The sequence below is a fragment of the Ptychodera flava genome, chromosome 11, assembly GCF_041260155.1.
Source record: "Ptychodera flava strain L36383 chromosome 11, AS_Pfla_20210202, whole genome shotgun sequence".
In the NCBI taxonomy this organism is placed as follows: Eukaryota; Metazoa; Hemichordata; class Enteropneusta; family Ptychoderidae; genus Ptychodera; species Ptychodera flava.
The window spans coordinates 38,209,097-38,231,192 of NC_091938.1; the positions used below are offsets into that span (position 1 = coordinate 38,209,097).

Consider the following 22,096-nt stretch of genomic DNA (forward strand, 5'->3'; position numbering starts at 1 on the left):
ACAAGCTAAACCATCACAGGATCTGTCCTTACAGTGTCGAGCGATGACTTGATTGTTACCCACCAAGTGCGGTTGTGACAAAACAAATGACCTCTGTGGAAGTAACAATAACACCAAAGAAATCTGGAGTTGTTTCGGCAGACGTTCATCTGTCCGGATCAAGTGCTACTGATTTCAAAAAACCACCACCACTATCGGTTGATGTACAAAACAGTTTTGAAAAGTTTGCCATTGACGACTACACCATACCGAAGGGATGTCATACCGAACAGCTATCACAGTGTCCCGACAATCCTCAAATTTCACCATTTCTGTCATCAACATCGCAATGGTACCAACTCAAAGGAAATGATCACGTTTTCTTCACATATGGTATCGCCTTCGTCAACCACGCCGACTTTTCTATTCCACTTTCAATGAAAGGCGTTCAGGTTGTAAAATCTAGCGACGGGACTTTCCGCTTATCCAGCGTGTCCTCACGAATGACCCCTGATATGGGCATGGGTGTATCCGATCATGCACAGTGTAATGAGATTCCAGTAACTACCTTCGATATGCAGGAGTTCGTACAGACTAGTTCGTTCAGCAGTACCTACCTGAATTCCATGGATCGTCATCTGCCTAATTGGATCTCCTTGATATATACCGAATACGGACTGGCTTCCCAGAGCAGTATAACCTCGAAAGTTCTGAAAGGCTACGACATTAACTTAATGAGTCCCTGCCATGGTGCGCCAATAGTCGACGATGATCTGTATTCAGCGTTTACATTTAACAGGCAGACACAGCTGTCAGTACTTGGTGACAAGATAGCACTACCGGAATCAAACGATCCTGATCAGGCGTTATGTTTGCTTATCAGTCTGTGTGATCCAAACACAGCTATAATGATGTTTCCACCAGATTCCACACAAGGTCTTAAACGTCTTGAAATAGTTCGAGTGTTGCAGTCAAATGGTTTTGATGTAGAAACTGTTGGGCTAGGGTTTTCCTCTGAGGGAAAACTTCGAAAAGACGACACAGAGATCACACTGTGGAATGGCGACCATTCATTCACTTACTCTCAGCCTGATGGGTACAACTTATGGCTTGAAGCACAAATATTAAGGGACACTCTCATTGGTAGCACAGGAGATTTATTCAACGTGTCAATAAATGGACGCTTAGTATTCATGCTGGCCGTGCAAGATTTAGATCAGGTATTTTATAGTCTAGATAAAAAAAACAAGGGCCAGGGTAAAACATACTATGTGTATTTATCTCGACGTTACACTGTTTCTTTGTTAGTAAACATATGTTCATATCTGACAGCATGTCTCTCATTTTGCAATTATGAATTTCTCTATCTGAACTTATTCGACAGTTATATGAGCATTGTGATGTCATCTATGTAAATTATTGCCCGATATCTGGACATTTTACTTGAATTTGACTCTAATGGTCACCTTTCGACTAGGCTATATGACAAGAGAGATGATTTCAACTTTAGTATAATCAATTTTCCACACCTCATCAGTAATATTCCACTCTCACCTGCTTATGGGGTATACATTACCCAGCTTATTCGATATGCAAGAGCATGCAGTTCATATGGTGATTTTGTAGAGAGACATGGCCATCTCTCTTACAACTGTTAAATCAAGGTTACACCAGAGCAAGACTTGTCTCTACATTCAAACGCTATTTTTGGCAGGTATCGCAAGCTGGTAGATAAATACAATATCTCTCTTCGACAAATGATCACTGTGGCATCGGTGACATGGGGCCTTAGTTAGTGACCACTACCTATCTGACTTACAGATTGATATATGGCGGGTGCCACATGTGGGGCAGGATGCGCTTACTATTTTCGAAACACCTGACATCACTTCTTGGTCTTTGGCCAGAGGTCCATATACCTTTCTTTCATGAATTTGACTTTGTTTGTGTACCGTCTATTTACTGTCTGTTCTGTGCTGTTTTGTGTCTATGTTTACAACTATTGTCTTACAATTTTGACCTGGTGTTATTGGATTATGGATTGGTATGATTGCGATTATCTAAACGTTTGGTCACTCTTAGGACTATATATGTTTTTCTCTATATTACTCGACAACGCTATATAATTACACGCATTTTTACCTTTAGAAGTAGTCTGCCATCGCTGTGTTACAGAACATATCCCTGTATGAGGACAAAGGCAGCTCTAATCCATGTAAGAGTCAGTAGCATAACCATATGGTGCATTTGTTAGTATAACCCTCACTTTAAAACAAGGCAGTCACAAACAGACAATTTTGTCTTGTTCTTAATATATGAAGAAATCAGCATTCATCGAAATTCGGTTCATACATTTTTTATTTATTTACTGACAGGTGCTGAGCCATCTCTATCAGACGAGAATTGATGCATTGGTGTCCTTTGAAAGTCAGATTGATATTGAATTATCATTCCAAGCTCTTGGTTTGCCTGTAACATTACAGCTTACTGGTATTGTATCAGCCGGTGCAACTGCCTATCTTTCACTAGGAGGTATGGACAAAACATTTTGAATGTTAAAGAGCATTTTTAATCCTTTGAGCAATCGTGTATACATCTTTGAGCACATGTGATCGCCTATCACCGTATCTATTCATTTGTATGCGAACTAGAGTGCATTTAATTTTTGATGGCATTTACAAATACTGGGAGATCGGTTCACCTTATTCCTCTACTGAGATACATGTAACTGAAGAAGTTATAACATTTGAGCTTAACGTCATACGCTGCAAATATCAGTGCCCCTTGAATATAACAACAACAAGAATTGCATGTATCAACTGTTTTGTACACACACACACACACACACACACACACACACACACACGAGATGAAATTGTAAAATCAATTCTCCAGCATCCCTTATATATATATATATATATATATATATATATATATATATATATATATATAATATATATATATATATATATATATATATATATATATATATATATATATATATATTATATAATATATATATATATATATATATATATAAGGGATGCTGGAGAAATGATTTTACAATTCATCTCATGAAATTGTAAAATCAATTCTCCAGCATCCCTTATATATCTCGCTCTACTTTTGTATTGAGCACTTCGTATCGACAAGTCGAACCGCATACTTCGTATATATATATATAATATATTATATATATATCTATATATATATATATATATATATATATATATATATATATATATATACACACAATTACTTCAAGTACTGAGTAATAATGTCTGTTACACTTACGTTTTATGCATTCTACAATCTTAAGACAGAACGAGTACTACAATGTCTTTAACCACATCACTCTTTTATATGATTGGAACGTACCATTGTATTGTTTTCGTAGGTGGCATTTAAAGTTGATAAATAATATTTCTTTTGGTGTCGACATTTTGAAACCACGTCAAGGCGTTTTCAATAGCGTACATTTCTCACGTTTGATAATGTGCAGCCAGATCTTTAGGCTGGCTTCCGGCTGGCTGCCAGCCTAAAGATCCACAAGCTGCTTGCAATTGCCAGGATAAGTCTCATGCCCATTACAGGGCTCGAAATTAGCGGTAGTCGCACGTCCACAGACTACCAACTTTTCCCTGGGGCTACCAAAGTCCATCAAATGGTAACCCTCATGGACTTCCAAAGCCTGGGACATGAAATTCAGTCAGTACTTGGCGTGCCATGTCCGGTCTTTCACTTTTGGACGAGCAAAATGTAGTCAAACCCAGCTGGATACAGTAAGGCCAGACTTCTACTTTGCGTTGCTAATTACACGGACGACCTTGCGATGGAACTTTGTAACAAAGTTTTCATATCTCAACTGATGTACCTGGATGACAGGCACAGAAAATAATGGCCAATGAAAACGTATTTTCATTGCATTTTTATCAAAGTGTATCAATCACAAACTTCTCTCTACTACAGAAAACTCGTGATCTTTTTTAGCCCTGCTGAGAAGGTGATGGTCATTGTCATGACGACTATCAAATTTGACATACTACTCTGAGAATGAAACGGGTTGTCAATACAATAATAGGTCGCCAAACATTTTAGTGTCACTGTCGTCAATTATACCAGTTTCTCTAGGGTAATAAAGGTGTGCAAGTATCACATCAAATGACTAACAATTCATTTCATGGGCACAATCTTGAAAATATCTTTTCTTCTTTGATCAATGAAAAACTTCCCTAAACTAAAATATGCATGGGATACCAGCCATTGTCACTGGGCATACCTACTTCCAAAATGGTAGCCCAAGTGGACTACCTGGCTGAGGGAAAAAGTTAATTTCGAGCCCTGCGTTATAAGGTGACTGCCGGGTCAAAGGTATCATTTACAATGCCTAATTGTCAATGGGATTCAACAAGGTGAAGGTGTACATCGGTCTTGCTTATAACACCGGCAAGACTCGCTTCACTAATCATTATGCAATATTTCTGTAACAAAACTGTTACGGTCAAAATCAACATCCCCTTATTTGGCCATAGTTCAAATCAAAGTCATGAGTCACCTTCAACTTCCGTCCTTTAATGTTTATCTTTTGTATTACGCACTGCGCACATGCAGCCATTCCAAGCGTGCTTTTAGACACTTTAAGTTAGACCTTCAGAGAGTGGACATGTCTCTGAAAGTGACCGGCTATAGTTCTCGCCAAGATTGCTTGTAAAGACCATTTTGATGAAACAGCTTTGAACCTGTTGATGCGATAGTCTTATACAACCCTACACAAAATCGGTAAGCAATTCAGTTGATTCTTTTGTGACTTTAAAGCAGACATTCTTGAAGGAACATTGAATAGCCTTATTCCATTGTGAGACTCTAAGAGCACGTGTGCCTAACAAAAGGCCAAGGACATTGAAGTATGCGAACAATGAATGCTATAATGGACACATTCAACGACTCTGATTACGTTTATAGTACAACCTTTTTGAGACCTTTTAGTTGAAGTAGATTTAGTGATTGTATTCTTATGCAACTTTGAGTTAGTGATTGTTTCAAAGCAGCTAATTGTAAGTCAGGGCTGCTTTTATGCAAATGAGATCTTGTCAACGAAAGTAAACGTTCAGTCACCGTTAGAGGGCGTTTACTGAGGTGGGTCATGTGACCACCCCACCTATTATGACCTTTGACCCCTGAGTCATCTTAGAGGGAGTATTACTTCCTGTTAGTTACTTCCTGTTTCTAATTTCCTGTGTCATAGAGTGTATTTACTTCCTGGTCAAAGAAAGTATTTACTTCCTGTGTCATAGTGTGAACGTAGCTTAGTTCTCACTTCCTGTATCCTTTTGTTTTGATTTGTTTTCAGTTAATCGTTCCCAAACGTTCCCAAACGTTCTCAACATTTGTAGTACAACATTCTACTCAGAGAATTTGTTGTTTTCAGTCTGGAAGACATGCCTATATTCGAATAAACCACGTGAAACTTAGATCGGATATTTGCTTCGTGTTATTTAAGAGGGACGCATTACGGAATATCAGTCGAGACGACTATTGCATAGTAGTTGCAGACAAATAATTTTGAGTCTTAAGGAATTTGTTTGCGCGCTACATTTCTCATTAACGATTTTGTATCGGACTTGTGATATTCACCTAAGTCAAACCATGGAAGACGAAGAAAAGAAATCAAGAACTTCGTCACCGGAAAAGGAATTGCAAGAACCCAGGCGTAGCGGCCGAGACAGAACACTGTACGAAAAGGGACTTAAATATGAGTTAGCTACTAAAGCTAGCTTCTTAGAGAAAAGAGCGGGTTCACTAACCCAAAGTCCACGAAGATACGGGAGCTCATCGCTGATAAGGCAGACCTATTCACAATCAAACTGAAGTTTGAAGTGTGGAAGGAGCTGCATCAAGGCTTTGCAGACGCGGGCTATGAATACGAAAGTTTACTCCCAAAGGATCAGGTGCCAGACGAACGCCTTCGTTGGCTGGCCGATGTCGAAGACGTTTTTGGGACCTTCTTTAAAGACACCACTGCATGGTTGATCGAACAAGAAGCGAGCCAGCACCAATTGCGAACCCCACACCAATTCATCCACAAGAGGATGTAGGACCAGAAGATAGTGTCTCTCAAGTCGGCACACCGAAGCAGTCTGTAGTTGGCAGCCAGAGTGGGGTCAGCCATCATACGAGCCACAGTGCACTCTCAGCCACCAAACTAGCAGACGAAAGGGAAAAGGCTGAACTGTTGGCAAGGTCAGCCAAGCTCAAGAAGAAGCAAGAGATTGAGCGTGCTAAGTATAAGCTCCAACTCCAAGAACACCGGGAGAGGCAAGAAATGGAGCGGCCATGGCAAGACATGAGCTTCAACTCAGGAAGGAGCAACATGAACTTGACACGAAGATTGCCGTAGCCGATGCTAGAGCTAGATCTCTGAATAAGTTTTTTGGTGACGAATTCGAGGACGATATCGCCATCAATATTAAGACTGAACCACTGGAGGACGAATCCATTGTGTCCAGAACAAAACCACGAAAGACCACAACACCAGTACGAGTGTATAAGAAGGAAACTCCTACAATAGAAAGGGAGAATGACAGTGAGGCGGATGATTTAGAAGAAGCAGTCAGTGTAGCAGCTTCCAGAATTTCCACCAGAAGCAGTGGCAGTAACATGAGTAAGACGACACGTGACTCTGCACAGTGGGCCATGATCAGAGCAATAAAGAAAATGTCCACAGTGATAAAGAAGTTTGACGGTAACATCATGGAGTACAGATCATTCATAGATGAGTTTGAGACCAAACTAGTACCGACTGCCGAAGATGATAAAGATAAACTCACTCTGCTGAGACAGTTCACGGAAGGCACAGCCCATGAAATAGTTCAAGGGTATGCAGGTATAGACGCAAGTGAAGCATATCAAGGTGCCATGGAGGAGCTGGAAGAGCGCTATGGTGATCCACACAAGATAGCCAACGCCTACCTGAGGAAGGTTTTGGACTGGCCTCCAATCAAGCCAGATAATGTTGCCTCATTGGACAAGTTTGCCATCTTCTTAAATCGATGTAAGACAGCAACCCGATGCGTTGATGGCCTAGAAATACTAGAACATTCAGAAAATATGAAACGGATCGTCAAGAAGCTTCCTTACTTTATTCAAGATTCTTGGAGTAAACGCACAGCGAAGATACGCAAAGCCAAGAAAAGAGTAAGATTTGAAGACCTCGTCGATCTGGTGAAGTCCGAAGCAAGCAGACTGTCATGCCCGGACTACAGTAGACAAGCAATGGCTAGTCTCGACAATCCAGTGAAAAAGAAGAGAGGTACAGACAAAGTTGAACAATCTTTCGCCACTAGCGTTACAAGCGCAGACAAGAAGACGAACCAAGGGAGCAAGAAGAGCAACACTTCAACCTCCAAACCAAACAAGGCTCAACAGAAACCATGCCTGCACTGCCAAGATAACAATCATTCTTTCGACAGTTGTCGAACAATTGATTGCAGCCAGTCAAGAAGATACTGTTAACTTTCTGAGAAACCAAGGTGTATGTTTTGGCTGTCTGAAACCTGGTCACCGGAGTAGGCAATGCAAGCAGAAAGCTAAATGCTCCAAATGCCAAGGAAAACACCCAACAGTACTACATCAGGATCGTCGACCGACAACTGATAAAGATGAGGATTCAAAGAGACCAGTACAGACGGAGAGTGTCGCAGTACACTGCACCACGGCAGAGGTGGACCAAGTACAGTCCTTTATGGGGACCGGTGGTCAAGACGATGACACCGGTGGCAATGATGATAACTGCAAGGTCCTGCTGACTATTATCCCTGTCAAGGTGAAGTTGAAGGGTTCAAACAGAATGGTACAGACTTATGCCGTTCTGGACACAGGTAGTGTCTTATCATTCTGCACAGAAACGTTACAGAGAAAAACTTGGAGCCACAGGCAGAAAGACAAAGCTGACGATAAACACAATGAACGGTTTAGGCACCCACACCTGCGACAAAGTTATGGGCATAGAAGTGTACAACCTAGACTGTTCAGAGCCACAGGTAGAGCTGAAAACAGTATACACTAAACCAGAGATAGGCGTCTCTGAAGACTACATTCCCCGTCAAGAGGATCTCATGAGATGGCCGCATTTGAAGAATATAAGGCTTCCAAGAATAGATGCCGAAATAGGACTGATGATAGGTACCGGAGAAACAGCAGTATTTACCCCTCTGGAAACAATACGTGGTCCGGACTCAACCCCTCACGCATGCAGAACACGCGTAGGATGGATCCCCTGGCACATAGTCAGATTGAACGAACAAGGGCAACATCCTCCCAGCTACAGAACAGAAGTTGTGGCCGTAGAGGATATGGAAGAATTGGATAAACTAGACAGGTTAGTGCGACATTCCATTGACCTTGATTTTCCTGAGCGCATGATAGATGACAAAAGGGAGCACTCCCAAGAAGACAAGAAGTTCATGCAGAAAGTAAAGGAAACCATTGAGCTAGTAGACGGACACTACAAAATGGAACTTCCATTCAAAAATGAAAGAGTTCGACTGCCGGACAATCAGCACTATGCCTTACAACGATTTAAAGGCCTGGAAGAAAGTTGAGAAACAACCCAAAGTTCCATGCCGACTACCAGAAGTTCATGGCAGACATAATTGAGAAGGGATACGCAATACAAGTCCCTAACGACGAGTTAGATCGAGACGACGGAAAGGTATGGTATATACCCCACCATGGAGTATATCATCCGAAGAAACCAGAGAAGATCCGCGTTGTCTTTGACTGTTCAGCAAAGTTCCAAGGAGTGTCATTGAACAACCTATTACTACAAGGGCCGGATCTGACGGATAATCTACTAGGAGTGCTATTACGATTTCGACAGGAACCAATCGCTTTAATGGCAGACATAGAGGCTATGTTCCACCAGGTAAGGTTAGAGAAGAGGACAGTGACTGTCTACGCTTCTATTGGTGGCCAGATGGAAACATAGAAAGCCCTCCGAGAGTCTATAAAATGATGGTTCACCTGTTCGGTGCAGTATCATCCCCGAGCTGCGCGAACACAGCACTACACAAGATGGCCGACGACAACAGCCACCTATTCAACAAGGAAGTTGTCAAAACAATAAAGAGAGACTTCTACGTAGATGATTGCCTCAAGTCGGTAGAAAAGCAAAGAAGGCAATCGAGTTGACGCAAGATCTGACTGCTGCTTGCAAGAAGGGCGGTTTCCGTCTAACAAAGTGGGTGAGCAACAGCCGCGAAGTATTGGAGACTATACCAAAAGAAGAAAGAGCTAAGGAAATCAAAGACCTGAAGCTGGAATACGACTGCCTACCAGTAGAGCGTGCCCTAGGTACTTCATGGTCGGTCGAGTCAGACACCATAGGATTCCAGATCAACATTGAAAGCCGGCCTCCAACGAGAAGAGGCATACTATCAATTATCAGCTCAGTATACGATCCCATTGGACTTGCAGCTCCATTCATCCTACCGCAAGAATACTACTTCAAGACTTGTGTCGTAGAGGTATGGCTGGGATGCAAAGATCAAAGAAGACGATCGGAAGAAATGGCTAAGATGGCTATCAGATCTTCCAAAACTAGAAAACGTATCAACTCAGAGGTGCTACAAACCAGCAGACTTTGGCGAAGTCAAGGTACGTGAAATACATCACTTTTCTGATGCCAGTGAATATGGATACGGTGTCGCATCGTATATTAGACTCATAAATGAAAACGGAAGAATTCACTGCGCCTTCCTTATGGGAAAAGCAAGGGTTGCACCACTGAAGAAAATTACCATCCCACGCCTGGAGCTGACAGCAGCTACAGTGGCCGTGAGAATGAACAGAATGTTGGAGGAAGAACTCGACATTAAGAATGACAAGGTATACTTCTGGACAGACAGCACATCGGTGATCAAGTACTGCGCCAATGAAACATCCCGATTCCACACCTTCGTAGCCAACCGGATCAACATTATACGTGAAGGTTCGGATAGTAAACAGTGGAAGTATGTCGACACAAAGTCCAACCCAGCAGACGACGCATCTAGGGGACTAACGGTAGACAAGTTCCTGCAAAACAAAAGATGGCTGCGCGGACCAGATTTCCTGTGGAAACGAGAAAGTGAATGGCCTACACAACAGGACATCTCCAGAGCGCTATGTAATAAAGACCCAGAAGTCAAGCGGGAAGCATCCGTGTACAGCACCGTACTAGTAGAGCAAGAGTTTGGGGTAGAGAAGATCTTACTACGCTACTCCAGCATGATGAAACTAAAGAAAATAGTCGGATGGTTCCTGTTAGCGAAGAAAAACCTTCAAGATAAATGCCGCAAAAGAAAGGAAGGCGATGAAGACACCAACGCAGATACTAGCCAGAAGAGTTGTGAAACAACAATCCCACCTGTTTCACTAGAGAATCTGCAAAGGGCAGAAGATGCAATCATGAAGTATGTGCAGCGAAAGCATTTTCCAGATGAAATGGCACTCCTACAACGAAAGAAGCAAGTCAGGAGATACAGCCCATTATATAAGCTGGACCCAATTTTGGATAAAGGAATAATACGAGTTGGCGGACGCCTGGAACGTGCCTCAGTGTCACCAGACAGCAAGCACCCGATAGTGCTGCCTAAAGACTCACCAGTGTCAACAATCATACTCCAAGAAACCCACAAAGAAGTCGGACATCTTGGAAGGAACTCGATGCTGGCGAAGCTAAGAGAGAAATATTGGATTCTACAGGCGCCTACGGCAATCCGCAACCTCGTAACCAAATGTGTCATCTGTAGAAAGTATAGAGCAAAAGTTTGTGAGCAGAAGATGTCAGACCTACCTAAGGACCGCATCACCCCCGAAGAGCCACCATTCACTCGCACAGGTGTAGATTACTTCGGACCACTGGAGGTCAAACGTGGCCGTGTCACTGACAAGAGGTATGGAGCGATCTTCACATGTATGGCGACTCGTGCGGTACACTTAGAAGTAGCCTGCTCATAGATACAGATTCGTGCATCAACGCCATCAGAAGATTTATAGCACGAAGAGGACAAGTTAGGTCCAACAGATCAGACAACGGGACTAACTTCGTCGCAGCCGACAAAGAGCTGAAGGAGAGTATCAAGAGATGGAACCAAGAGAAGATAGCTGAGATGCTCCATCAACAAGACATCAAATGGGGATACAACCCCCCAGCAGGTTCCCACTTTGGAGGAGTATGGGAGCGTCACATCAGAACCATAAGGAAAATCATCTTTTCCTTGCTCAAAGAACAACCACTTTGCATGTCAGATGAAGCACTCCGAATGCTGTTCTGCGAAGTGGAAGCCATAATTAACAGCCGACCGATCACCAGGCTGTCAGAAGATCCGAACGATCTAGAGGCATTAACACCCAACCACCTGTTAATGCTGAAACCAAAACAGGCCCTGCCACCCGGCTTGTTTCAGAAGAATGACAACTACGTACGCCGTCGATGGAGACAAGTGCAGTACCTGGCAGATATATTCTGGAAGAGATGGATGAAAGAATATCTCCCGTTGCTACAAGAGAGACAGAAGTGGCTCGAGATCAGAAGAAACCTCAACGTTGGAGACGTGGTGTTGATCGTCGACAACACAGCGCCGAGGAACTCCTGGTCCGTGGGCAGAATCACCGAAGTGATGAAAGACAAGAAGGGACTCATCAGTTTGCAGAAGTCAAGACCAGAGCGACTACTCTACGACGTCCAGTGGATAAGTTGTGTGTGCTCCTGGAGGCCGACGCCATTGAAGATTCGTCTTAAGGACACAAGAACAGCTAAGAACTTTAATCTTTTTTATTAGTGATATATGAACAGTATATTATTCATGTTTGTTTAGTTAGATTGAATTTTGACCAGTTTAGAATATTGGATTTATAATTGTTCCGAGTCACATCTACACAATTAGGGGACCGGAATGTTACGGTCAAAATCAACATCCCCTTATTTGGCCATAGTTCAAATTCAAAGTCATGAGTCACCTTCAACTTCCGTCCTTTAATGTTTATCTTTTGTATTACGCACTGTGCACATGCAGCCATTCCAAGCGTGCTTTTAGACACTTTAAGTTAGACCTTCAGAGAGTGGACATGTCTCTGAAAGTGACCGGCTATAGTTCTCGCCAAGATTGCTTGTAAAGACCATTTTGATGAAACAGCTTTGAACCTGTTGATGCGATAGTCTTATACAACCCTACACAAAATCGGTAAGCAATTCAGTTGATTCTTTTGTGACTTTAAAGCAGACATTCTTGAAGGAACATTGAATAGCCTTATTCCATTGTGAGACTCTAAGAGCACGTGTGCCTAACAAAAGGCGAAGGACATTGAAGTATGCGAACAATGAATGCTATAATGGACACATTCAACGACTCTGATTACGTTATAGTACAACCTTTTTGAGACCTTTTAGTTAAAGTAGATTTTAGTGATTGTATTCTTATGCAACTTTGAGTTAGTGATTGTTTCAAAGCAGCTAATTGTAAGTCAGGGCTGCTTTTATGCAAATGAGATCTTGTCAACGAAAGTAAACGTTCAGTCACCGTTAGAGGGCGTTTACTGAGGTGGGTCACGTGACCACCCCACCTATTATGACCTTTGACCCCTGAGTCATCTTAGAGGGAGTATTACTTCCTGTTAGTTACTTCCTGTTTCTAATTTCCTGTGTCATAGAGTGTATTTACTTCCTGGTCAAAGAAAGTATTTACTTCCTGTGTCATAGTGTGAACGTAGCTTAGTTCTCACTTCCTGTATCCTTTTGTTTTGATTTGTTTTCAGTTAATCGTTCCCAAACGTTCCCAAACGTTCCCAAACGTTCTCAACGTTTGTAGTACAACATTCTACTCAGAGAATTTGTTGTTCTCAGTCTGGAAGACATGCCTATATTCGAATAAACCACGTGAAACTTAGATCGGATATTTGCTTCGTCTTATTTAAGAGGGAACGCATTACGGAATATCAGTTGTAGACGACTATTGCATAGTAGTTGCAGACAAATAATTTTGAGTCTTAAGGAATTTGTTTGCGCGCTACAAAAACGTATAAGAGCAACACTTAAACTATCAACGTTTTTTGCGTTGTTTAGAACGATGACAAGGTCTTTGACGTATCATAATCAATTATTGATAAAGGTTCGCATTACTCTAACACAAGCAAGCGATGTAATCTTTGTATATCAGAAAAGCTGCACTTTATCAATGCTGAAAAATCTACGCTATCAAACAAATGCTCTGACTTAGTTTCAAAATGTCACCACCAAAACAAATATTATTTATCGAAAATCTGTAATCTGGAAAACAATACAATAGCACGTCCCAACCATATGAAAAAAATGTCTTGGGTAACGGACATTTTAGTTACGTCCGAAGATTGTAGGATGCATTAAACTTAAGTAACATATATTATTACTTTGTACTTGATATATATATATATATATATATATATATATATATATATATATATATATATATATATATATATATATATATATATATATATATATATATATATATATATATATATATATAATGAGAATACGTGAAGAACGTTGACAGTAGCAGCCTTGTCTGCACACTGCACATGTCACTTAGTTTACATGTTTCTAGTCATTTTAAGTGTTGATGTTCATTCTGTCACAGGAACCGATCGTGAATGGTGTGGTCCTGATGCCGATCCTCCAGGATTTTTTGCTAACGTGTGGTTACATGTTAGCCCATTCGGAAACGAATTTTTCGATAAACTTTTTTCGGCACATGGAGCAGGTTATTTATTCATAAACTATGACGTCACCCAGGAAATGAACACCATGTCAAAATATCCAATGTTGCAGATTATCCAAGACGCTTTTCCTGAAGCCCGGCTACTCTCTGACACTATCAGAAACTTTCAGAGTGAAATAAACGAAGAAACAGACCCTGGATATCAAAGAGATTTCAGAAATCTCAGAGAAATGACCGAAACCTTGATTTTGAAAATACAAAATGCAAGCGTCGCTATTGCCCAAGGCAGTGCTGCTGACATACCAAATATTTTGTCACCGATCAAGAGATACATTACGACCATGCAGGGAGTACTTCAATCCTTGAAATCACAAACAACTGGGCACAACAGAGATGCAATTGTTGACATTGAACGTTCCTTGAGAGTTGTAAAAGACAGGGTTGAATCGTCAATGCATAACTATGTCTTACAAGTATTGAACATACCAAAGCCTGTTTCAGGATTTGGATTGAGATTCGAGGGAGAGCTAAAAATAAAATCATTAAAAGTAGGTGCTGTTGAAGTAGAGTTCGTATTATCTGAAAACGTCGGACGCTGTAGCAGGTTTAGTGATGTTTATGACTTGTTGGGTGAAGGTCGTGCTTTGCGAGGTTTGATTTCGTTGAAGAGGAGGTTCAACACAAAATTTAAGTTTGTAAAAGCCTCCAAGGGGTGCGGGTGGAGAGTTTGCAATGTCTTTGACAGATAACAATTTTCTCTTTCGATTCTTTTGGTTCGTAAATGTACTTGGAGTGTCTAAAGAGACTACTGTTATCATTGGCCCAAGTGTCGTGCGATACCAGGTAGATGGTAATGTGTGGGATGTGTGTTATGCATACATCTACGCACAAGCGACAATATTTGTGTCCTGGTCTGATCAGGAATGGACAGTTGGGGGTGAGTTTGGATTTGGGACGCAAAGCTTTCTGATGAGAATGACTGAAGCCTTGACCAAAGCAGCTGATAACTTTGGTAAGCAGGCGAATCGTCGATTGACTAAAGCACAGGAGACGATCTCTGCAGGACAATCAGCCCTACAAAGGGCACAGCAATGGTTCGATGAAAAGAAATCTGAAGTTGATGAAGCAAATGTTGCATTTGATAACGCAGTTTTGAAATTAAGAAAAGCACAGCGGAATCTCGAAGATGCCAGAGATAGAGTAGAGAGTGTACGAGATTCAGTCAGAGATAAAATAAACAAGGTTGACAATATATGCACAATAAAGTCTTGCAGGCGATCTTGCCTTCCAGGATTAAAAGCGGGAAAGTGTCGTGGTGCCTGGGGAATCACTCTTCCTTGCTTGAAGACAGATAAATGTGCAATACAGATATATGACCCTATCTGTGTTCTTGGAAATGCGGGATGTCACGTTATCAGAGGTCTAGCATTTGTTGGGTTGAAAATAGCAGATGGTACTCTCGGTGTGGCGCTCCGTGCATTGGATGCCGCAAAATTTGTTGTGCAGACTGCAGAAATAGTTGTAGACGAGTCACGAATTGTTCTCGATGTAGCCAAAGCAGGATTAGATATTCTGAAAGCGTCTGTCAGTGCAGCCGATTTCCTTCTCGAAGGAGCAAAAGTAGCAATTGAGCTCGTTAAGGACGCTGTCAAAGTTGGTGTCGAGGTTTTCAATTTCATCATTGAGTTTGGTTTGGGTTCGATTGTAGACTTAAAGAGAGCCAGTTTTGAAATAACAGTTTCAACGGCTGACGTCTTCGTATTTAAAGTTAAAATAGAGGTAGACCTTTTCAGACAGGGTATGCAAGAGGTAGAGGTGGTAATTGATTTCAAAAACCTATCTGAAAGCATCTCGAATGCAGCATTAAGAATTGTGAAACTACTGGGTGAGCTGCTACTACCACATAGGCGGCGACGGTCACTAGATAATTTTGGTTCACATGATTCTGTTGCTGCTAACGTGACAACCGCTGAATCTGAATTCATGAGAGATAACGACATGCTATATGTGTCGGAGACTGATGAAAACAAACTCAGATTAGCCATGTTTGCCAAGAAGTGCTCTCGTTTCACAGAGCTCATAGGCTTTCTGATCGAAGCTGTCGATGTTCTCCATGAAGTTTCTATGTTATCCGAATATGACAGAGGTAATGCATCATTGACTCTCACAGAGACGGATGTAATGTTAGGCGATATGTCGGGTGCGTCGATGACCATGTCTGATTTGAATATGACAACAGCATCCTTTGGTTACAATATGACGGAGGCCACGCTCAATTCCAATATGACTGAAGAAGAAATCATGTCCCATCTGAGAGACATGAACATGTTGGAGAACCCAGTGATAAATGAATCAATGAAGGCATTAGAAATGTTAAAAGATACAGGTATGGCGGGGATGTCAATGTCTTCCCAATACCAAATTCTTGGTCCTTGGAAGTCTGCTGTGGAAAATGTTACGCGAGAAACATTCGAGACTGATCAGTGTGCATCTTTCGAAGACTGTGTAGCATATACTTTCCATGAACTAGCTGACATGTACGGAGCTGTTGAGTTGCCAGAAGCTGAAACGATGAGGTCTCTTCTCACAAGCGCTGAAGACCATTTTAATTCCCTTTTGATGAACAACACACTCAGACTTGATGATGCAGTAGAAGTTTCACAAACTGTAAAATCTGCCTTGGAGGAAACAGTTGAACTGAAAGTTTTCTGCGCGTCTCTCCCAGAGATCTGGCAACACCCATTGAATCAAAGTGTCCTGTCCGGACAAACTTTGACTTTACATTGCAATGCAAGTGGGGATCCCGAACCAAGGTACTACTGGTATAAAGATGGCAATATTTTACCCAATCTTGATATCAATGACCTGACAATTGATGATGTTAATAGAGATGATACAGGGCGCTATCAGTGCGCCGCAAAGAATCACATAAGTACTATTCTGTCCGATGAAGCATTGTTTATGTATTTGAACATCCTGTTGCCACCGTGCATCCATCGGAAAACATTATTCTTCAAGGCATGGAACCTAATTTTAAGTTTATATGTAATGTTAGTGGTAACCCAGAACCAATGGTGGTGTGGCATTTCACTCCTGACACTAGCACCATTAAGGAAATCGTCGCAAATGGAACAAGGACATTGACTCTGAGTAAACCACAGGTAACAAGTTCTGGTAAATACTCGTGCACTGCCAGCAACATCGTCGGAAACTTTACTTCACAGGAAGCTAAGCTAACAGTCCGACGAGTATCAATTGGCGTGCCTGTGAGTGAAGCGATATTTGGCTTCTACCAGTCAATATTTGACGATGAACTTCCTGACGTAATGGTGAAAACTGATGACAAACATGATGACATTACAGAGGCAAGGCTGCGAGAGAAGCTGAAAGAGAGGCCTCAGTCAACTGCTTATGGTACCTTCACAACGACTTCAAATAAATAAGGTGGAATACTCCATCACAACGGATCAACTTCATGGGGTCGTCAAGATCAAGATTTATGGAATGAACTATACTGATTATACCACTGGCATGCAGTTGAGAAATGAAACTGAAATACTGTACAGTCAATCGAAAGAAGAAGTTGACCTAATGCAAGAAAGGCTAGAAATTGCCGCTTTGGATGAGATAGTTTTATTTCAAATAGGTGCCTTCTTGATTAACATGAAAAGTGGAACACTATGGACCAAGGGATCACAGTTAACCTGTCCTGGAGGCCAAGGAATGAGTGACGAATTCGACTTTCTATGTGGTAAGTTACATGTAAGACCTGCCCTTCTGAGTGGTCGAAACATATCCACGATAATTTAACGAACGAAAAAATATTTGCGTTTTAATACTTTCACGAGAGCAAAACATGCGTAAATCATATAAGAAAGAGAGGAGTTGAGTTACATATGAGATCTCAAAATTTGTTTATAAAATCGCTAACTGACGTAAATTGTGAAGTAACAATAATTGAAAGTTAATAATTATGGGTCTCTCTCTCTCTCTCTCTCTCTCTCCTCTCTCTCTCTCTCTCTCTCTCAGCCGAGTGTAAGCCAGGATACTACCGTTCGTCCACTCAAATGTCAAATTCGTGCTTGAGATGCCCAGTTGGATCGTACCAGCCAAGCGTAGGGAACGACCACTGTGAATCGTGTGGACCTGGTTTAACCACTGAGACTACCGGCACAAAAGAAGCAAAATCTTGTACGTGCACTATATTAATTGCCATGCTTGTGACAACAGGATAAGTTCCTATCAAAAAAAATATTGGCGTACCTTCTTTACCATCCTTTCAAAACTTGACCACTTCTTGTCTCATCTATGACGATTTTAAACGTACACTCATTTAGAGGTTGCAGTGCGTGTCATGAATAGCTAGAATACTGTCTCGCCTCCCATCTTGATACCGTCGTAGCTTTAGCAAGCGTGATGTTCAAGTTAAGGGACACACAAGACTTCTTGGTTGACCGTCTGTTGTGGATCATTAATATTCATAATTATTTATTTGCTACAGGTATTGACGAGCCCGTTCCAACTACATTAATCAGGGGGCAGCAACAGTTGTGACATCAGACAAAACTCCACTTAACGATTCACTAGTGAGTATGGAATTAAATGTTAAATACAAAATTGTAAGGGTAGCATTTGGTACTGCAGTTGCGATCACAAAGAAGCATTATTGTATGGTAGGGCCAACAAAAATACAACGTAGAGAATCATGAGTGAGGATCTCGTCAAGTTAAACGAATAATCATCTTTAATTGACTTTACTCTATCTAGATATCAGAGCAGTCATCGTCCCTCAGTGGTGGGCACTATGCAGCCATAGCTGTAAGCATTCTGTTCGCTCTGGCTGTTCTCGGCGGTAAGTGCATAAAACTAGCCACAGCGTTTATAGACATCTACAAAAGATTATGATCCATGTGAGACTGTACTAAGGAAAGTTTCATTTAATAAATATCTCCTTCTCATTGATAGACATCACAGAACAGTTACTGATGTACTCAATGTATGACTTCAAAATGGTCACATGGCACATGTGTGTACTAAAGTACTGACATAGAAATAGATTACTAATGATAGACTGAGGACGGACGATTGTGATTGGAAGCGCGTTAATAATACTTCATTGGCATACACAAACCGTGATGATATCCAACATGCCCATAGGTTTGTTGTTCGCAGGTTTCAGTATGTTTACAAGATCGTGTTTTCTGTTTTAGTAAAAATGTCCTTGATCTTCTAGAAAGGCTGTTGAAACTATAAATACAAAATTGCAGTGAAAACGCGAATGTCAAAATGTATCTACAGTCATGTGAATGACCAAGCATTATCTGTGTATGACAAAAGTCAACTGGGGACTTTGAATTTGATTCATCCTAGGTGTGATGATATACCGACTTTGGAAAGACGCATTTCTACTCCCACTGAAAAGATGAAAGAAGATATGATGATAATGACGAGTGTACCAAATGATAGAAACACAGAGTGTCTGTCTCAGATGAATACCTATGCATTTGGAAACCCAATCTATACGGCTGCATCTGAACAACAACAGCAGTGTGGACAAACAGACACGCAGAGAGACGACAGAACAAATGAAATCTGTATGTGACCATGGATTGAGCAAACTCCTGCACAATTTATGGTTTTGGACAACTCGCAATAAGGGCACTTTTGTTGATAGTGACACACAAAATGATCACTAACAAAGTACACGTACGATGACTTTCTATTTCTCGAAGTGAAACCATTTTTAGTTTAATATAAAAGTAAAGCATAAAATGTATATGTAGTTTTATTTTGACGTCATGATTTTGGATTTAACTGATGGTTTTCAAAACAGTCATTGGACATCTTTCCCATTTGTTTGTAATATGCAGAGGCTTATATTGATCTTTTGTCGACTTTGCCATTATACTTGTGTAACATATATGGAAATTCAGGGTAATGTGTATGAGAATGATTTTGCGTGATCTCATCATAGAAACCTTTAGTGATGGTAAGCTGGTATATACAACAACAATGAACAACAGCCTCTTTGCTCTATGTAACGTTGAAATCGATGTAACTATATTTTGAAATTTTCTCCTCTCCTGGATTTTGTGTAATTTGGGGATGTTCTGTGGTTAAATTTCCTTCAACATTTCTCCAAATAAAGGTTTTTTTGTTTAAAAATCTCAGGTGTTTTGAAATTTTGCGGAACATGCATGGTACCACTATCCTTTGAATGACATCGCTGGACAATAGGCCCATAGATAGCGTTAGTGACGAAGGGAAACTAGGTATAAACTTCGGCTATATCTGTTTTACGTAGTCTATATTTACTCTAAAGACATTACGCATCGTATTCTATCAACACATTATTTGTGATGCATAGAATTGGTGACTCATATTATTGAATTATTCTATATTAACGGTATTTTAATGATAATCAGAGAATGTAAACCGATATCAACCGAGAAATAAAAATGATACCAAGGTCATGATAATACGTTGTCGGTTATTATAAATTATCAATTGACGTTTATACATTTTAATTTGCGCGTCTTTCAAAGTTCTTTTTCGTTTTCAACGAAAGTTGAAAGAGCTATTGAACGGCATTTCGTACATGTATATTCTTACAAATAATACATGGCAAAAAAGCAACGATTTAAGCATCTAGAGAGATTTATTCTGACTCAACGAAATCAAAATTAGTACGTTTAAGTCTGATGCTTGTAATGTACATAGGGGATTGCACAAAATCGTCCGTCCCCAGGGCAGGGGGGGTATAGGGGTGTTTTGGGCTCAGGACAGGGGTACGGGGTTTTTCTTCCCATTGTTTATTTTATTTTAATACGTTTGGCTGTGGTATGTATTGCCAATAAAGAATACTGCAAACCTTTGGTGTCTTGGTTTTATGTTAGCACTGGTTCGTAACACTAACAATTTCCTTTTCTCCTTCGCCGTGTCACGTATTTGTCCTTTGACAAGCTTACGTAGACTTGGTTCACGTCTGTGATTTGTGAATGTTTGAGTGGGATGAACGAGATGATTTGTGTTCTGTTTTCACGTGAGTGTGGTGAAGGCTATACAGAGAGTTTCTCCCGGAATCACAGAGTCGGTGAATCCGGCACAAACTAACTACTGCGCATACTCAAAGGTAACGCGTTCAATTAATCGAACGAAAACCTGGCCAAGGCTGCCAAAGTTTAAGTAGGTTTGTATGAAATAGGAGAGACACAAAAGAAACTATTACAAAAGATTAGTTTAGAAATTTTACCAACCTGAACCAAGTCGAAAGCTTACGCAAAATTTTGTAACTGTGTTGCGTCTATAATCTAATGCGTTCATTGCCTAATGCGCCAAAGCACAGAGTAAGATAGACAGAGTAGCAACACTTGCATGCCTTTTGTTCCATGGTCGTCTCGGTAGACTATTGACTGTTCATATTAAAATGAGCTCCACAGGTGTTAAACTTTTTGGAGGCTTTGTTTGTGGTTGATGAGTACACGAGATTATGCGAAAAATACGACGAGATGGCATCGTACTGCCAGTCGCGTAGCAACCATGGTTACTTTGTGAGCTCTCAGGCCAGAAACACTGCTTCACGCCAATCAAAACATAACACGGCAGCAGTTTCATGAACATGTCCTTCCTTGACGCACGTGTAAAAGAGGTATGACTGACCGTAAACCATTGAGTAAAACCAGACAGTATCGATAAAAGACTTTCAAATTTGGTTCAAACACACTCATTATATTCATAAAAATATGAGAGGAATTTTTAAAACGGTAAAACTCGTTTACTGAAGCTCAAAACACTCCAGTTTTCGCCAGCACGTCAATTCTGCTCAGCACCACACGACAACAACAACACAAACTTTGCCGAACATACTTTCGCTTAACAATTGGCGAAAATCCGAAAACTACCGAAGGAATCATGGTCGGTTCTCTTCGGAAAAGAGAGGCGAGAGCAACCTGAGGCGAGGCGAACATGGATGGGTTACGTAACCGCTTCACGCCTTAAACAATACCCGTTGCCACTCTATCTATCTTTCTCTATGGCCAAAGTAAGCAAGGGTAAATTACTAATCTGTGGACGCTGTCACTAGATTATCACCGGATAACTTTGACAAAGTCAACAACGAACGCACCAGCAAGGTATAACAGAAGATACCTTGCTGGCACGTTGTTGTTGACTTTGTCAAAGTTAATCCGGTGATAATCTAGTGACAGCGTCCACAAACTAGTAATTTACCCTTGCTTACTTTGGCCATAGAGAAAGATAGATAGAGTGGCAACGGGTATTGTTTAAAGCGTGAAGCGGTTACGTAACCCATCCATGTTCGCCTCGCCTCAGGTTGCTCTCGCCTCTCTCTTCCGAAGAGTGCCGACCATGAATCCTTCGGT

The 22,096-nt window shown here is 41.1% G+C and overlaps 2 protein-coding genes across 3 annotated transcripts; both read left to right on the forward strand.

Moving 5' to 3' along the window:
- The first annotated feature begins 86 nt into the window (after positions 1 to 86).
- LOC139144211 (uncharacterized) lies at positions 87 to 20,186 on the forward strand. Of its 2 annotated transcripts, XM_070714863.1 has the most exons (7): positions 87 to 1,199; positions 2,355 to 2,511; positions 13,635 to 17,466; positions 17,745 to 17,906; positions 18,217 to 18,301; positions 18,483 to 18,567; positions 19,086 to 20,186. In XM_070714863.1, exons 1-3 carry the CDS (start codon positions 87 to 89, stop codon positions 14,462 to 14,464), a joined length of 2,100 nt encoding a protein of 699 aa, XP_070570964.1. In that variant the 3' UTR covers positions 14,465 to 17,466; positions 17,745 to 17,906; positions 18,217 to 18,301; positions 18,483 to 18,567; positions 19,086 to 20,186. The 2 variants fall into 2 exon arrangements, with proteins under 2 accessions (XP_070570964.1, XP_070570963.1); XM_070714862.1 differs by lacking the exons at positions 87 to 1,199; positions 2,355 to 2,511 and having other exon boundaries at positions 14,191 to 17,466.
- On the forward strand, positions 8,618 to 12,905 carry LOC139143188 (uncharacterized). Its single transcript, XM_070713320.1, has 3 exons — positions 8,618 to 8,902; positions 9,502 to 12,203; positions 12,775 to 12,905. Exons 1-2 carry the CDS (start codon positions 8,618 to 8,620, stop codon positions 10,975 to 10,977), a joined length of 1,761 nt encoding a protein of 586 aa, XP_070569421.1. The 3' UTR covers positions 10,978 to 12,203; positions 12,775 to 12,905.
- Positions 20,187 to 22,096: the final 1,910 nt, after the last annotated feature.